The sequence below is a fragment of the Netta rufina genome (genome assembly GCF_964035555.1).
Source record: "Netta rufina genome assembly, chromosome: 5".
NCBI lineage: Eukaryota > Metazoa > Chordata > Aves > Anseriformes > Anatidae > Netta > Netta rufina.
Window position 1 is genome coordinate 58,416,252 of NC_140128.1, and position 16,566 is coordinate 58,432,817.

At 44.2% G+C, this 16,566-nt stretch overlaps 1 protein-coding gene across 1 annotated transcript in view; it reads right to left on the bottom strand.

The window, feature by feature from the left end:
• The window catches only part of RHOJ (ras homolog family member J), a 54,634-nt gene extending 41,583 nt beyond the window's left edge, over positions 1-13,051 (bottom strand). The window contains exon 1 of the mRNA XM_084287078.1: positions 12,496-13,051. Coding sequence (XP_084143204.1) covers positions 12,496-12,673 — 178 coding nt within the window. The 5' untranslated portion in view covers positions 12,674-13,051. The remainder of the gene's footprint in view (positions 1-12,495) is intronic.
• Between the last annotated feature and the right edge of the window lie 3,515 nt (positions 13,052-16,566).

Here is a 16,566-nt window from a genome sequence, read left to right on the forward strand (position 1 = left end):
GTCTTTCTTGCTGCACTGTCAGAAATAACTAGAGTGCCCTGGACCTCAAGAATTTGTCCTTCCAAGTATTTAAAAAATGCTTCAACTTCCATGAATCAGCATTTTTCTTGGTGGGATAGTTCATCGAAAATGCTCTGGCCAGAACTTTTGCTAACCCTGAAAGTTCAAAATCATGTCTCAAACCCCAAAACATAGTTGCTATGAATAACTTGTTTTATGGTTTACGGATTGTTTCTGGACTGTCTTCTCTTAAGTATACCTTTTCCCTCCATCCTCTAAAGATGTACATCTGTTTCCCACCCTCCTCCAGTATTTTCTCTCATTTTCTTGGGCTTTTATTTTTTCTCATGCAGCTTCTGGGCTCTTTTGACCTTTCCTAGGTTATACACAAACAGCAATGCTGAGATATATTTTTTTTTATGGTATGCTGTGGCAGGGATTTGCCAGGAAAGCGGTGGCTGCTGGACGGTCTCTGCAACAGATAGTGGTCACTGCAGGGTGGTCCCACTACCTTCCTGCAAATCCCTGTCTGGCTGCTCTTTGGTTTTCATTCTTCTCAGATGGCATTTTCCATCAGGCAGAGCTGACATCCGTGAGAAGGCAGAAACATCTGCTGTTATGCCCTGGCCGGCTGCCGCCCTCACCAGCTCAGCAGTGCTTGAGGAAATCCAAAGAGCCACACGGTAATAATTATCACTAAGTGCTTGTGGGGCAGCCGCTATGTGTGCAATGTCTGTGGTTTGGGTTTGGACCCAGCTGGCTCACGGATGGCTCTGCAGGACCTATACCTAGTTCTGGCCAGCCCCAGGCTCCGTGCTGCACATAGGCATGCTTTGGAAAAACAAATTGTCTTTCCTCTTTTCTAACACTTCAGGTGGGAAGACCCTATTCTTCAGAGAAAAAGAAAAAGAAAAAGAAAAAGAAAAAGAAAAAGAAAAAGAAAAAGAAAAAGAAAAAGAAAAAGAAAAAGAAAAAGAAAAAGAAAAAAAAGGAAAAGGAAAGCAGAGTGGAAAATAAATATGCAGAAAAGGAAATGCATTGATTCATTCTGAAAGATGGAGGGAACAGCAGAAAGGGGATCAAGAGCTGGAATGATTTCATGTGATACAAGGTACAAGGTGATTCTCCAGTCTTGTTATGAATTGTCACATGCAGCTCACCATGACATAGTGTGAATGTTGTCACTCAGGGACAAGGTTCCCCTGTGTCCTCAGGAATTTCCACCCTTTTAGGCCTAGTCTCAAAACACCATTTTCCTTGCAAAATTCTCCCAAGAGTTGTTCTTTAATGTCTCGTGTTCGTATATGTAAATAGAGAACAGGGGGGAGGGAAATCCAGTTGGGAGCACCATATGGAGACAGCACAAGTTATTCCTGTTCTACCATTGTCTCGGCATAGATTTCCTTTGTCAAACAACACTTCAGATTCAGGATCTTGTTCTGCATTCGTGCTCCCCATTGCTTCTTACTTCCTTGGGAGCACTGGGAGGGACTTAAGGTATTGCTACAAGCAGCTCTTTACAGGAAAAGAAATTAATTGGGCAATATGCTTCAAATAATGGAAGAATGAATTATTTCAACATTTTAGCAGTTTCCCCGGAGGGAGAGTAGAGGGAGGAAAATGCACTTAACACTCTAAAATATTAAAATAACAAGAACCACAGCAACCTCACCCCTCTGGACTTCAACCAAACTGAATGGTTTAGGTAAATTCCCAGCAGATCTCAAAGTGGTACACCATCAGAGGATATTTCTATGCATGGCAAGGGAAATTCTCTGTATTAATGATATAATGAATTGCATCAGCTAATCTGGAGTGTTCTTCAGTAAGGCCTGGTTTCTGGCAGAGTAGCTGAATATATTTTTCAAAATATAAACTGCCCTTTCAATATCAAGTTTGATCCTGTTTTCATGGATGGTATTCATGGAAAATTGCTTTCTTTAAATTGTATTTCATATATATAAATATATATATTTAATGAGAGATGTTACTCCCTTGTACTCCTGGAATAGGCTTAAGATATTCACAGCAGTAACTAAAAGGCAATGAGATGAAGGGAACTGTACGTGATTTTTGAGATTTACTGGTTACATACACAAAGCAAAACAAGCAGAACAAAAAAGCAGAACAAAGCAAAGCAACAATCTTTCTACGAGCTTAAATGCAGCATACAAATACCCTCCTTGATTTTGTTCATGCTCTTACTGAAAATTTTAATGGCAAATTTGCAGAGAACAAAAAGCACACTAAACTGAAAAAAACAAAAACAAAAACAAAAACAAAAACAAAAACAAAACTATCTGTGTAGCCAGATCCTGAACCCTCATTGAAGTTTGTGTGCCCATAAGTAGCAATCTGGGATTGGGATCATAGAACCTACCCTGTCAATAGCTGTGCTGTTGTCCGATTGAATGGACAACGTGAAGCCCTAGGGTTCTTCCCCTACTTCTGCAAGCCATTGCTTGAATTGTATAGAAAAAAAAATAGACAGTCTCAGGAGGCGTATGTCAGTGTAAAGAGTTTGTTCCAGGGCTGAGTTTCCTCAGCGGAAACACCTCACCTTTTAAATGAAAAATCAGGTCTCTGCATTTCTGCTGCTTGTTGCCATTGCAGTGGTGCTGCTCACGGAACGGGTCTCAAGCAACTGGGCCCCAGAGTTAGAAAAGGACCTTGACTCTACGCCTAGTTATTGGAGGAAAACACACGGAGGTAAGCCAGCCAGTCCTGAAACAGAGCTTGGGAGGTTGCTCAGAAATAGAGAGCGTCCGAGATGGGAAGGGTCTGGCCTTTGAGGATGGAGCTGCTCACAGCAGCTGGATGGCTGCCCGCTCTGGAACTGGAGCATGGGACAGTTTATGAACTTAAAGCACATTTTCCAACCTTATGGGATTTTCCTTATGATCTGTTCTCAGCAAAGCAGCGTTATTATTGTAAATAGATGCTCTTTTTGTCCCGTCTCCCAGGGGATAAAAATGCATGTTATGTTTGAAAATGTATGTTTTTCCCACTCGTTGCTGAAGCAGTTCCTTTCCACAAGGTCTGCAGAAAGCCGAGCATTAGCAGATACTGTTAATATCATTACTTCAAAGTTCTAGCTGAATGTCTTTGCCAGAGAGTCTTTAATAAAAGATGTGGCCTCCGTCCCCTCAGAATTGCAGGGGTTGGAAACGAGTTTCAGTGAGTCATCTCAGGCGTCCTCCTGCATTGTGGCAGGACCTTTCTGTCCAGCCCCTCAGCTCTTAACTCTTTCAGATGCCTAACTGCTGGCTCCTGTGCTCATTGCTGGGACTGCTGATTCCATGATACACTTGTGTACTGCCCTGAACCAGGAGCGAGGATCCAGCAGTGCGGTGCTGTTCCCACTCCTGCTCCCAAGCCTTCACCCTCCTGATTGTGCCACTATGTTTGGGAATATTTTTACAGCTGCCTCCCTCCTTCCTTTGGGAGGTGTTTTAGCTCTTTTTTCCCCAGTGCTTCTCCTGTTGGTGAATGAGTTTTCCAGGCTTCTTTTCCCTTGAGGCTGGTTGGCATGTTGTGTATTTACGGAGTTACTGCTGTGCCAGCTCCTGAGGCAGAAAGGCAACCCTGGGGCAACTCACTTTTTGGTGTGCTGGACCTACCCTAAGTTTGGGGAACTGTGCCAGCTTTCACACGGTCCTCACGCCTTCTCCTTTCCTGGGATCAACACTTTGTGGCAGCAGGGAGTAGCTGAGGGCACCACTCCCCAGCAAGAGCCACAGGTTGCAGATGGCACTATCTCCCCAGCACCCTTCCAAGCCATCTTGAATACTCATATAATGACTCTCTTTGCCTTTAGCAATGTGTCTTTAAGAAGAGGTTATTGGTTTTGGTCATAAATCTATGAGTATGTATGCTGCAGAGCAAGTATTCAGGAAAAGCCATCACTGCATAATGAGATCTGCATCCATCTCAGCCAAAGGTGATAGCAACCACACAGTTGGACTGTGCTGTCAGGTCCTCCTTCATGCTATGCTCACCTGGCTGTGTCTCTGGGACTGCTGAGACATGATGGATGGTGCTTGGGATTGCAATGAGGTGTAATGATTCATTCTCAGCTTTGGGAGAGCTTTCCTGTCCACCTGGGCACATGGGAAAGTCATTGGCTGATTAACAGCACTTGAGCATTTTAGCACATGGACAAGTTGCACCTGAAGTCTAATCCCTGCATTCAGCTGAAGCTGATGATAGCATGGCTTGTCTTGGGTGAAAGACTTCTGAATTTGACTAGTGTTTGGCAATAAATTGGGTAAATTCGCCTTTTTATTATTTTTTCTAGGTTTTATTTATTAGAAATTATTTTAAAACACATTTTCTGAGCTCTTACGTGGGCAAAAAAAGGAGAGATGAATACCCCATCACGTCTAGTGTTCACTCTGATCTCAGTGGTTCTTGGACAAAACCTGAGGTGACAATTTATAAAGCTTCTATTCCTCAGTATCTTATTCCTTGACTGGAGAAGACTCATAGCTTGAGATACAAGAACATTGTACCTGACAGGAGACTGGTGAGTGAGATGATCACCCTTAAAAGAAGACTAGAAATACAGTAACCTGGATTTTTTTCATTGTAAAGATAAATAATAATTTGACAGGAGATGTCATTATTGTTTAATGACTCTGTCTGAACAGAACAATTGAAGGAAATATGTTTGCTCTTCCTCATCCCTTGCCATTTCCATGATGTCATTAGGTTTGGCCCTAACAATTGGAAAGTTAGAACATAGGAAAGGCACTACCTGTAGGGTGAAATGTACACAATGATGCACGGTAGCAATGGTTTGTATCATTAGCACAGAGATCTGTATCAAGGTTTATCAAGAGAACAGATAATGAAAAGGAAGCTTTGGTAAAGGCATTTTGCATGGACTTAGTAAGAAGCTAAGCCATAGTAACTGCAACTAATTTAGTAAAAACACTGCCACATCCTGCAGAAACGAAGAAGTTTGTACTTGTCTAGGAACTTTATATAGGTGTTCTTGCTAAGTTTTTAGTTTGTTTGCATGTTTTTTCCTTCATGTGGAGCATCTGCTGTTGAAAAGCATCTGCCTGGCTGTCAGTGTGAGCCAGGTATGGCACCACCTACATGTAGTTTTGCCCCCTCTGGAGGATGGCTGGCCACGTGTGCTGAGTAAAGACTATTAAGGACTCCTAAGATAGTGGATGTGATGTTTAGTTTAGTTTAGTGGATGTGATTTTTAGTTCAAGCTGTAGAGTTCTCCTTCAAGAGCCAGGGGCCACAGTTTCAGACTTGGCTTTCTCAGCTTATGTCACCCCCTGCAATATTTCACCCTTAATAAGGGGTGGAAAAGGCTAAGACTGCTTTGCAGTGGTGCAGAAGAGGGTCACTTTTTCATCACTTCCCCTGTTAACCCTTTTTCTGCTCCAGACAATCCCTTCCATGTCTCCTCTCAGCAGTCCATTGCTGCATTCACAAAATTTCAAAATCTGTTTGCCCATCTGTATATCAGAAGAATCATTTCAAAAAGTCCCTGAGGTAGCACTGAGCAGCTTTAACATAATTTGCCTTTCATCAGACCACATTTAGGTCTTACCCTGACCTCTAACAGAGGCTGGTGTCAGCTCACATTTATTACCTCTTACAGAAGTCTTATTTTTTAAGCACCTAATGATAGCACTCAATCTCCCTGATATCAGGTCCAAAATCCCTTTTTGGAAACCTTGTTAGATTTCCTCTCTGTAGCTTTCAGGTGGTGATAAATTCCTTGGGTTAATCACATGCCATAAAAATAAATATTTCTTTTTATGCCATTTGACTCTCTCAGCTTTACAATGCATTTCCACCTGTGGCTGCCCCTAGAAAAGCTATCATTCTACATCTGAACCATCAAGATCCTCCAATGGTCTAACTTACTCCCCTCTTAGTATTCTTTGTGTTTCCTATTGCCCTTGAAACACCACAGATCTAATATGAAATGGTAGACAAAGGGGTTTAGGTGGAATTTGGGCTGGATAAATCTGGATAAAGTAACATGGCTGCTTCATCTACTTCTCTATTTCCTGGCACTATCCTTCCTGACGTGTGTTATAGTTTATTTTCTAGTCCAGCATTTCAACTAAATGTTATTTGCTCCTGGGCTATAAGTTCAGTCCAGAGTGATAAAGAAGATGTGCGTGGGTATGGAAGGGATGGGCATGGAGCTCTTTTGTGTCTCTTTGTAGCATAAAGCTTTTATTGGTGTAAAATCAAGACATTAATAGCAATAGCACAAAGAGAAGCTGTATGGTAGAGCCAGAGGCAAAGGTAGGAAGCAGCTCAGGTGCTGCACACTCCTACCCAGCCACAGCTGTATTTCAGTAGTGCCGGGGGACAACGGGAACATCGCCACTCTGTCACTGCTGCAGAAACAATCTGCCCTCAGTAAATAGTACCACAGAGCATGCACACACCTCTGCCTGCATGGGCTTCAAGTGGCCTGTGCACCCTCAGGACAATACAGGGATGTGTGTGAGGAAGAGAGATAGGAGCGATAGTCATCTCAGCTCTTCGCATGCTGTAAAACACCTTCAGGAGGAAAATGTCTTAAGACGTTTGAGTGTGTATGCGGGGCCTGTTTCATTTGAATGTGCAATAACTACGGTCATTCAGGTAAAAAGCACCTCTTGGGTATATAAAGACTGTCTAGGCTTTCTGGATGTGAAAAAAACATGATGATCATTGTATCTCGTCTAGCTTATGTGACACGGGACATGGAATTAAACCTTCTGTGTGGAGCCTAAGAATTAGTGGTTCTCTAAAATTTGTTTTCCTAAAAAGGCAGCCAGGAAAACCTTTGATTGCACTGGTGGCTTTCTGTTGTGTCAAATCCTGAATGTGTTATTGAGACCTTTGTTTTACTGTGGATGATACAGGGAAGATTGGCAGAGAAGTCCTTTTAGCTACTGAGAGGCAAAATGAACGTATCTGTTCTGTGGCTGTTAGTCTGAAAAGCCAGATCTTAAAAGAGAGTCAGTGCTTTCCTGTCTCCGATAATGTTCAAGTCTGTTTGATCAAAACTGGATGAACATTAAAAGGAAAAAAACACTGCAAACATCCATGCAAATAAACATCACAGCTCGCTCTCAGTGCTATTTATAGCTGTTTCAGTTTAATGACCCCAAACATCACATGAAACATCTAATGTGCTACCAAGACTGTTTATAGGAGACAACTGTCTCAAGAACGTGGTAGTGTGAAGACTCCCACGGCAGCACCCATGCAGAAACTGCAAATCTCTTTGGGTAGCCTCATCCTGTCTAATAATCCTGTTTAGTAAAGTTTCAACAGGGGAAAAAAGTAACGGGATGGGGTTTAGGTCATTGCTCACACACCCTGACAGACAGAGACAGGTCGAAACCAGTGTGCCCGTGTAGAGAATCGGCAATCAATATTAACTAGTACATCCAAAGCATGGACAGATGTGCTGTTGTGCCTACAGCTGGAGAAGTTTGGGGTGTTCCAGCACCCATCTGGTTTCTGCTCTGTCCCAGCAGCTGGTTCCTCCCCCGTGGGGAGAGGCTACAGGGTGAGGCTGCTCACAGTGACAGGGTGGTCCCAGTCTCCCTTGGGTGCTCCTGCCTGCCCCAGGACCCAGGGTGCCCACTGCAAGCTGCTCTCTTTCACGGCAGGACAGGAGCAGCAATTTGTGTCAGTGCTGTGGCATATGGGCAGCATATAATGGATTTGTGGATTTGCATAGGCACATGCTGACTCTTCTGGGCAAGAGCGATAGTACTGCTCCTATGCTAGTAAAAATGCTGGAGCAAAACTCTCAAACTCTCTCCCTTGCCATGTGCCTTTGCTGGTCAGCAAGGGTGGGTTCTCTGCTCTGCAACACCAGTGAGCGCTTCAGCCCCATTCAGTGCTCGGTCAGCCCCACTACTTTAAGAGTGCACACTGAAGTACAAAGAGCCTGGCTCCTAACAGTAATTAATAGTTGTTTACTTCTATATTGCTTTTAATTTACGGAGCTTCAGTCATGGCTGAACTATTCTGTATGCTATTCATTAGCTGATCACATGCCACTGCTAATTTTTTTCAAATGGATTCACTATTTATAAATGTTTGTCGGTTTGTGCCGACACATGAGGGAAGGAGGGACATATTTATGCCATCCACAAGTCTCTAGTGCACATGTTTGCAGATGTCCTTCAGAGGGGCTGACCTCTCTCTCATTTGCCAAAGATACACCTTTGTTTCCTAAAACTATTTGTCTGGCATTCACCTGTGTGCAGTCCCTAAACCAGATGGTTTGAGATGTCCTCCCTAGACTAACCACCTAGTGAGTCCTCTGGTTGCAGAGGGGGCTGAGTTAGGCTCAGGGGTTGGTATAGCCCCCCCAGTCAACTGAGGGTTTGCATATAGAAAAACAAATGCACTTCTGAGTAAAAATTCTGGGGTGAATACATTTCATGCTAAAAATTGCTGGCTTTTTAAAGTTCATGAGTATCAAACAAGATGCTCAGTGGCTGCCTAAGTAAAAAAGATAACACATCTCCTGTCTGCCTTCCACAGAATGACCCTGTTCATTTTGGCGCTATCAAACCAGCTTGGCTAGTAATTAATTGATCTTTTTAGTACAACCTCAGCCCTAATTAAACATCTATAATTTCATATAGTTAGACACAATACAAGTCACCCTGGCTGAGAGACCTTTGCTCACGGAAAAACGGCGTTTGATGTTGGAAGGACAGAATGGAAGCAGCATGTTAAAGCATCTACTCACTATCCAAACAGTCCCCATTGTTACAGCTATGGCCCGTAATATCCTGTTTGTCACTGGGATTGCACTTTGGTTCTCCTGCCCTAGAAACAGCCATTTACCTTGTGGCTAAACCCTTTTGGTGTGGGACTTGGATTTTCACCAAAGGTAAGAAAACCTACTCAGGGTTCTGGCCTCCAGCAAAACCTCTTCAAAATGCCTAGAGAAATAAACAGAATCATAAACTTCCTCGCATCCAACAAAAGAGCCCAGTTTCGTATCCAAATAACAAGTTCGCCTTCCCCATCTGTCTGGCATTACCTCTGACCCTGCTCTATATCCATCACATCCCAGCCCTGGCAACAGGCCCTGAACAAATTCATTTTTGTGGACTGTGGGTGAAATCTGTGGCAGAATATTAGTGGTGTGGAGCTAATAACTGGTTTGGACTTTTGTACAGTGCAGCTGCGTACATGGTGAAACGCCAACAGCCTTTCGTCCCAGGCAGTGCCGTATCCGAGCCTGTCTGCAGGAAGCCTGTTCCTTCCCTGGGTGAAATCCACGCATTGCCTTTGATTTTCTTAGAGGCAGGGTGAGTCCAAATTTTATAAAGTGGTTTCAAGCCCTCTCATACGCAAGGCTAAGTACCGTGTGGATTTAACACCAGTTGGAGGTCAGCCCTTTGAAACGCTGGTTGCTTCCTCAGGGACACCTTGTTGGTGTGCTTATCTGCTTCGTGCTGTTGAAAAGCTGCCCCAGGTCTGAGGCTGACAAGATGCAACGGAGCAGGGCAAGTAGATGCAGCTGGTGCTGTGGGGCGGTGAACGGTTAACGCCTTGGCCATGACAGCGGTGCATCTGGAGCTCTTCCCAATTCTGGGCTGGATAGTATCACTGTCTCCCCCGAGTCGCTGGAGTCGCGGTGGTGAGAAACTGCTCTGAGATCACAATTGGAATCCTCAGTTTTTAATGCCTTCCCCCCCCCTCCCGCTACTTTTTCCATTAGAAAGAAGGAAATTTGTAAATGCCCTGGGACTCACAACCAGGCTGTGACCTGGTGAGGCAAGACGAAGCACTTGCTAACACACCACTGCTGCTAATAATGCCTGGGTGAAAAACCTTCAATGGAAAGTGCAGCTTTGCAAAAAACCTGCTGCAATTAATTGCTTATGAGCATTTTCAACACAGACCAGCTGAAATTGGTTTCAGCTTGTTTGGGTAGGTCAAAATGGTTGGTTTTGACAGGGGCAAGGGCACGGGCAGACCAAGCCATGTGGCAAGATAAATTTCAACGTGATTTTTCCAGAGCTTTGACTGCTCTCCAGGATCTGTCTACGTACAAAACCTTTCTGCATGCTGTGGTGGTACTGCCATGCCCATGTTAACACCATGCCACCTCTCCTTGTGGCCGTGGGCTGCCACGTGGGGAGGGGTAGAAGGGTCCATTGCCACAGAGTATCCTAAAAGCTGTGAGCTTAGAGGTAAGTCTGAGCCTAAGTGAGCTCTTTCCTCTCAGTATACACAGTATATTAAAGTATTTTAGTGGGTTATGTTATATTTTATGCCACATAATGTCTTTATGTTATATGAGTGAAGGTTTTTTTCTGGTACTCTGCTCCAAAAGCCATTTCTATTGCTCAGTTTTGTGTGCTGCTTTGTAGTGAGATAAGTTTAATAAATGATGGGATTTCTCCCAAAAATGAAATTCCATTTTTGACCAGTGTTAGTTTTGACCACTGGCACGGGACAAAGTCTCAAAATAGCATGTTAATGTACAGAGCTATATTTTCCCTTATCTCTCTGAACTTTGTCATTAAAAATATTTTTAGTTTACATTTATGTGCTATAATAGTTTAGAGGGCAAACAAGAATAGCTGGAGATACTTTACAAGTCTAAATCTTCAAAGCCTGGAAAAGTAGATTGGCTTAAATGTGCCTGCCTACTGCTTTTACCTGGTATCCTAAGGAAATGAGGATTATAGAGTGACACTCTTCATCTTCCTGTCCTTCTCTCAGCCCTCCTCTCCCTCAGTGATTTTGGAGCCCACGGGCAATTTCTACCACTTCTGACAGAGAGGAGATGAATTAAGGGACATCCCTGCAAGTGACCTGGTAGGGAAGAGCCTGGTGCCCCACCAAGTGCCAGCCTGAGTGGCTGGCATCAGCACCTGGGTGTGCACAGCCCCCACGCACACACACTTGTGCCCCCATGCTCACACCAAGGCCACTCAGCGCACAGATCAACGTATATGTGGTCCAGCGCCAACTAGCATTTGGGTTTCTCCATATGCAGAGGCATTTGCAGGGCTTGGCAGAGAGCAGAGGGTGGTGGGCGCTGGAGCCAGCGTATTGCTGGAGAGCAAGGCTGTAAGGGACAAGCAGACCTCAGCTTATCACAGGAAAGTAAGTGGGTGCAATCACAATATAAGACAGAAATCTGTGCAGCCTTGCATAGTATTTGTGCCTTGCGGAAATACTTATTTACATCATAAAATATTATTTCATATATCTCGTTTGGGTAAAGATTTTTTTTCTAAAATGGTTGTTCAGTCTATCTGGTGGTAATAATAGAGAAAAGAGAGTGTTGCTTGCATTAGAAGTGATGCTGCCCACTCTTGTGGAGGAAAAGGTCTTCACATTTCCATGGATCAGATTCTGCAATTACACAGCTTTCTTGTTTGGCCAGTTCATCTGCTAAACCTGACACAAAGCCAGAATGAAAACAGAGATTTTCCCATTACAGAACACCAAATCTATGATAAGCCACGCCATGAAAATTCAGTTTTTAAGGAGGTGGAGAGAGAATGAGGGAAACTCCAACTGCTGCTGCGAGATAAGCAGCAGTTCTGCAGTGCTTCTAAAGTCTGTTTTCAGGGGGGATCTTAAAAACAACAACAACCATAAGGCAAAGGAGCAGTGAGATAAGAAAAACAACAGAATCTGGGATAGGAAAATTTAAGCAGGAGTTTGAGCAACAGTTTTAGCCTGTCACAACAGCTGTGTGGTAACTTTGGACACAGCTGGGTAAAGTAATTGCTACAGATAGAGGCCTGTGAATATTGTGCTTAATCTGTGGGTCTGTTCTGCACACTGATGCAGTCAACATCATCTGTGATCTCTGTTATGTTCATATTTTTTTTTCTTACGCTAAAAATTCCCTCAGCATAAAGTACTCAAACCAATCACCGCTTCTGCTTTCTCCACTGTCAAGTTATAATATTAAATTCTATTTATAGATGGAGTAAAAAAATCTCCCTGAGAGCTATATTCTGACAGCACTCAGAGATATGCTGATTTTCTCAAAGATTACTCCTTAAATAGGACATAAATATTGTAATTTATGTAATTTATCACCAACGATGTATATTTTATGTATACATATATATATAATCTTCACCATAACTGCAGCCTGCAAAGTTCAAAACTTCAGAATTGAAAAAAACACCAAACCAAGCAGCTGAATATAACTTGACAGAGGCTGAATTACATTTGTTGTCCCCAAAACCCAGTGCATTTAATTGCATCCCTAATGCTTCTTACTTGCTGAAAACAAACTAAAAATCAGAAGCAAACAAATAAGTTCTCTGCATAAATCCCACGTTGCCCCAATTGTATGAACTGCCATCCAAGCTCTCTGGCCACCATCCAGGCCTGGATCACATTCCTGGATGAGAAGTAACCCGTGCATCGCCTCCGAACCATCCCTGATCTTCCCTTACCTCCCACCTGGCCCTCCTGCAGCTCCCCATTAAAATTCCTTTTAAAGCCCTTCCTTACCTGCGTAGTGGTCAAACACGGTGGGCACGTACTCCTCAGGGAAGGCGTCGTTGGCATAGCTCATCAGCAAACAGGTTTTCCCAACCGCGCCATCCCCAACCACCACGCATTTTAACATCTTCTTGGGGTTATTGCTGCTCCCGTCAGTGCAGTTGTCATCTTCTTCCTTGCAGTTCATTCTTGCTGCTGCCGCCGCTGCTCTTGCTGCTCCCAGGACTTCCAAGTGCACATGAAGGAAAAATGAAGTGCGATTGTATGGACTTTTCCTGAGTTTGGAGTAGTGGTGGTGGTGTGGGGGGGAGGAATCTCAAACTCAGGAAATCATACTAATGTTTCCAGGCTGTCACAGCCGCTTCTAACAATTACCAGAGCAGTCAAGAGAATCATCGAGGTGAATAAATTAAATATAAGCAGAGGAATATTGCAAAAATCTGTCCTTTCTTGTTCATCCGAGTCAGGAAATCCTCATCCTGCCCCGGAGTTCTCGGTATTTATTGCGACTTAAAAAATATCAGCAGCCTGCGGCTTTGAGTCGCGTCTCCCTTCCTCCAGCCTGGCCGCAGGAATCAGGGATTCCTGTTAAATCCACTCCATTTTCCATTTCATTTCTAACATGGAGGAGAGTCTGGAGGGTTTTAATGGAGTTTTTCCTTTCTTTCTCCAGCTTGCTGTGTGTCAGGAAATCATGGGTTTCCTGCTGAATTCCATATTAGGATCAGTGGGCTTGTGAAGGGCTGCAAACAATGGGAGCTCTGTGTGTATTTGTACTTTGGAGGAACTCTGCCAGGACATGGAGAAAGAAAAACACTAGAGGTCTCTCTGCAGACCGAAGTTTTTAGGCTTCCTGCTCCATCCCGCGCTCAGGCTGCTCTCCGGGCTGCCGGCACTGATTCGGACAAGGAGGATTTTGGAGAGGCACTGGACCTCCGTGGCTGTGCAGGGTATGGCGAGGCTGGGAGCCCCGCTGCTGCCTTGGTGGTGTCGGCTCTGATCTTCCCGGGAGTGATCCCTGCTGATCCCGGGGTCGGTATTTTCGTACATTGGGAAGGAGAAGGGGGGGAGGTGGAAAAGCAGGCAGGAGGTATAGAGGGTAGGTAGAGTTGAATGTGAACTTGCTCTGTGTCTATAGCTCTTTAGAAAACTTGGTTCAGAATAATAAATCATTGATTTTTCAAGTTGGGCACTCAGAAAGTATCCCTTATGTTCCCCCTCGTTGTCCCAAATAAGAAAAAGAGGGATTCCTCCTCCCCACCCCCCTGCCCCAGTGTAGCTTTGTAAACACAGAGAGCTAAAAGAAATAAAGTTACATGAATTAAAATGTGTGTGTGTATATATATATATAATATATAACTCCCCATAGCATTCTGTGGAAAAAACAGCTTTGAACTGTACGATCCCTACCCCCCCCCCCCAATCTCAGTTTTGTTCTGGCACTTCATGTGCCTCCTGTCTTCTCCCAATTTAAATATATAGCAGTCTATATGTGGGCAACATGAAGGGCCAAACTCCCTGCTCCTTCCACAGGAAAGATTTTGGAGTTTCCAGCAGAAACGAGCCAGGCATTGACATAAAGCCTAGTCCAGCGGCTCGGCACATCCTGCTGGCCGCGTTTCCCTTCCATAAGATTAAAAGGCTTTGAAAGGGGGAAACAAGCCCCCGCTGGGGCTCCACAGGGAAGCGCACCAGCGCTACAGGCTTCCCCTGCCTTGCTCATGCCTGCTTAGAAAGAAATGCCCCAAAGCTCGCACAGCTGCTGAGTGACACACACCTGGAAGCGTAAAGACCAACACAATGCTAATAATGAACCTTCCTAGCCTCAGGCTGTGTTCTTCAATGTCTGCAGTGAAGGGGGCTCAGCAGACCCACCCGCAGTCTTGCCTGGACAGGCCCAGTCCCATCCCTGAGCTCTTCAGTGACCTGGTAGCATGATGGACCAGGCTTTCAACACCTTCCCCAGGAGGTGCTTAATGGATAAAACAAGGGAACAAGGTTGAACAAGGTTTGTTTCTTTACCTGGATAGCCCCAGGTCTCTGCCTGCTCTTAACAGGCATCTTAGTCATTCAGTAATCTATGCAACCTGCCCCATGTTCATTTTCTTCTCCTCATCCTCCTTTCTGTTGACAAGAGGGATCTTCAGAGGTACTGTTAAACCCAGCACCATACCTATTGTCACAATCATCACTGCAGGATTACCCCCAGTTAGGAGTTTGGGTTGCATCCTTTTAACTTCAAAACTACAACCAAAAGCTGAGGTTTACCCCCAAAACTTGTGAGCTGTAGGCACCCAGTGCCCCATTGTCCAAACAGTCACTCTATTGATCATTTCCACCACCAGCAGCACATCTGGGTCATCCTGGGGGGGCTCTAGTGTTACAGGATTTTGATCTTTAAACTTCCTGCTGCAGCTGGGGCAAAGTCTAAGCTTGTGCCTCTGTTTAGTTATTACATGGCTGGGTTGGTGCACTGATGCTCTCTGTGCCTTTGCTTACCAACCCACTGACCTTGTTGGATAAATTTGCAAAACCCATGAGTAAGCATATGCTGTTGCAAGGTAACCGCAGAGCCCGAGGAAGCAAAAAATAAAAAATCCAATAATTCATGGTTCAGTTCCCCATTACCTCTATCAGACAGAAAAAAACAACTAACTCACTTCCCATTTTACACAGGCATAATTTAGCTGCAAGCTTTTCCAACACCAACCATGGCTTTAGCTAAGGCAAGCCTTAATGCTAGTTAGGCCAGATTTAGGCCTACAACAAAATCCGCACAGTTCATTCCACCACACTCAACAGGGTTGTGTTGCCTTGACCATAAAGCTGGGCAGTCTCAGCACAACTGTGTCCACTTCCATTTTTCTGCAAGAGGCTGAACAGTGGAATTCCTTTGTGGTTTCTCTGGAGGCTTAAGACACTTCATTTTCCTCCCCACCTTTTTTTAAAGGGTCTTTTAAAATTGCTTAAAGGGGTTAGCTTTTGCGGTTCTTACTGTATTGAGGGGCTGAACTGGAGGGTTTTTGTAGAACCTCCAATTCCAGGTTCTTATGTATAGGTACCTTGTGGGGTAAGATGCATCAATAAAAGAACTACATCCCTTAGCATGCTTAATGGAAACCCAGCCACTCATTAGACTCTACCTAATGGCTTTCCTGGGAGAGGCAACAAAATTAGTTTATCTGGAAGGTAAGGAAAGTTGACATCTTGCCCATAAGGCTCTTAAATTCAGTGTTACAATTTCGCCTTACCTACACAGATGATATGTATAGCTCTAGCGGAGTTATGATAAAGTTATAAAAGAAGGGGCCAAAAGCATGTTTTCTTTAACCTCGTTACTTTAACTTGGTTTGGCACCATTCAGATCAGCTGGACCAAAACATCTTAAGAGCTGGTTTAGTTGCAAGAACATATAATCACATTGGTTTATACTTCTCTCTCAGGAGGCTGAGACAACATTAACCCCTCTGCAACCTGGGATTATATATTGCAAAGTTGGCACTGACTTTGCTGTGTGAATCAACAGCCCAGTCCTCTTGTCTATAAGCCTAGCAAAGTTTGAGGCAATCCTGCTATGTCTAACAAGAGATTTCTTAACCTGTAAATTGCAAGTGGCAGTGCTTTAGGTTAACCTGACCCTTGTGCAGTTGCAGTGCAATTTTCAGCTACCCTTAAACTGCTTCTGCAGAGCTGCCTACAAGCCCCAGAGTGGAAGTCATAGGGTTATTGGTAATGATCAGCAAAACTCAGGTCTTGTGATTCAATCTGGATCCAGGGCTTTTTTGCTCTTTCACTAATCAAGTTAGAAACGGCCAGCTTTTCTCACAAGATCTCAGTCCTTCCCATCTTACAAATCCAATAAGAGCAGGCTGGTTTCAAGCCACGAAGTTTGACAAGACGTGCCTGAAGTAAAACAGTGAGCCCAACTAGTCTGAATGCTTGGAAAGCTTGCTTTGCTCCGTGTGGTTCTCAGCTATCCAACCCAATTTTCATCCCACTCATTTTACAAGCCTCTAGCCAAGATCATCATGGCAAGAAGGGAGGCGAAAGAAGACCATAATAGATATAGGCAGATGTTAC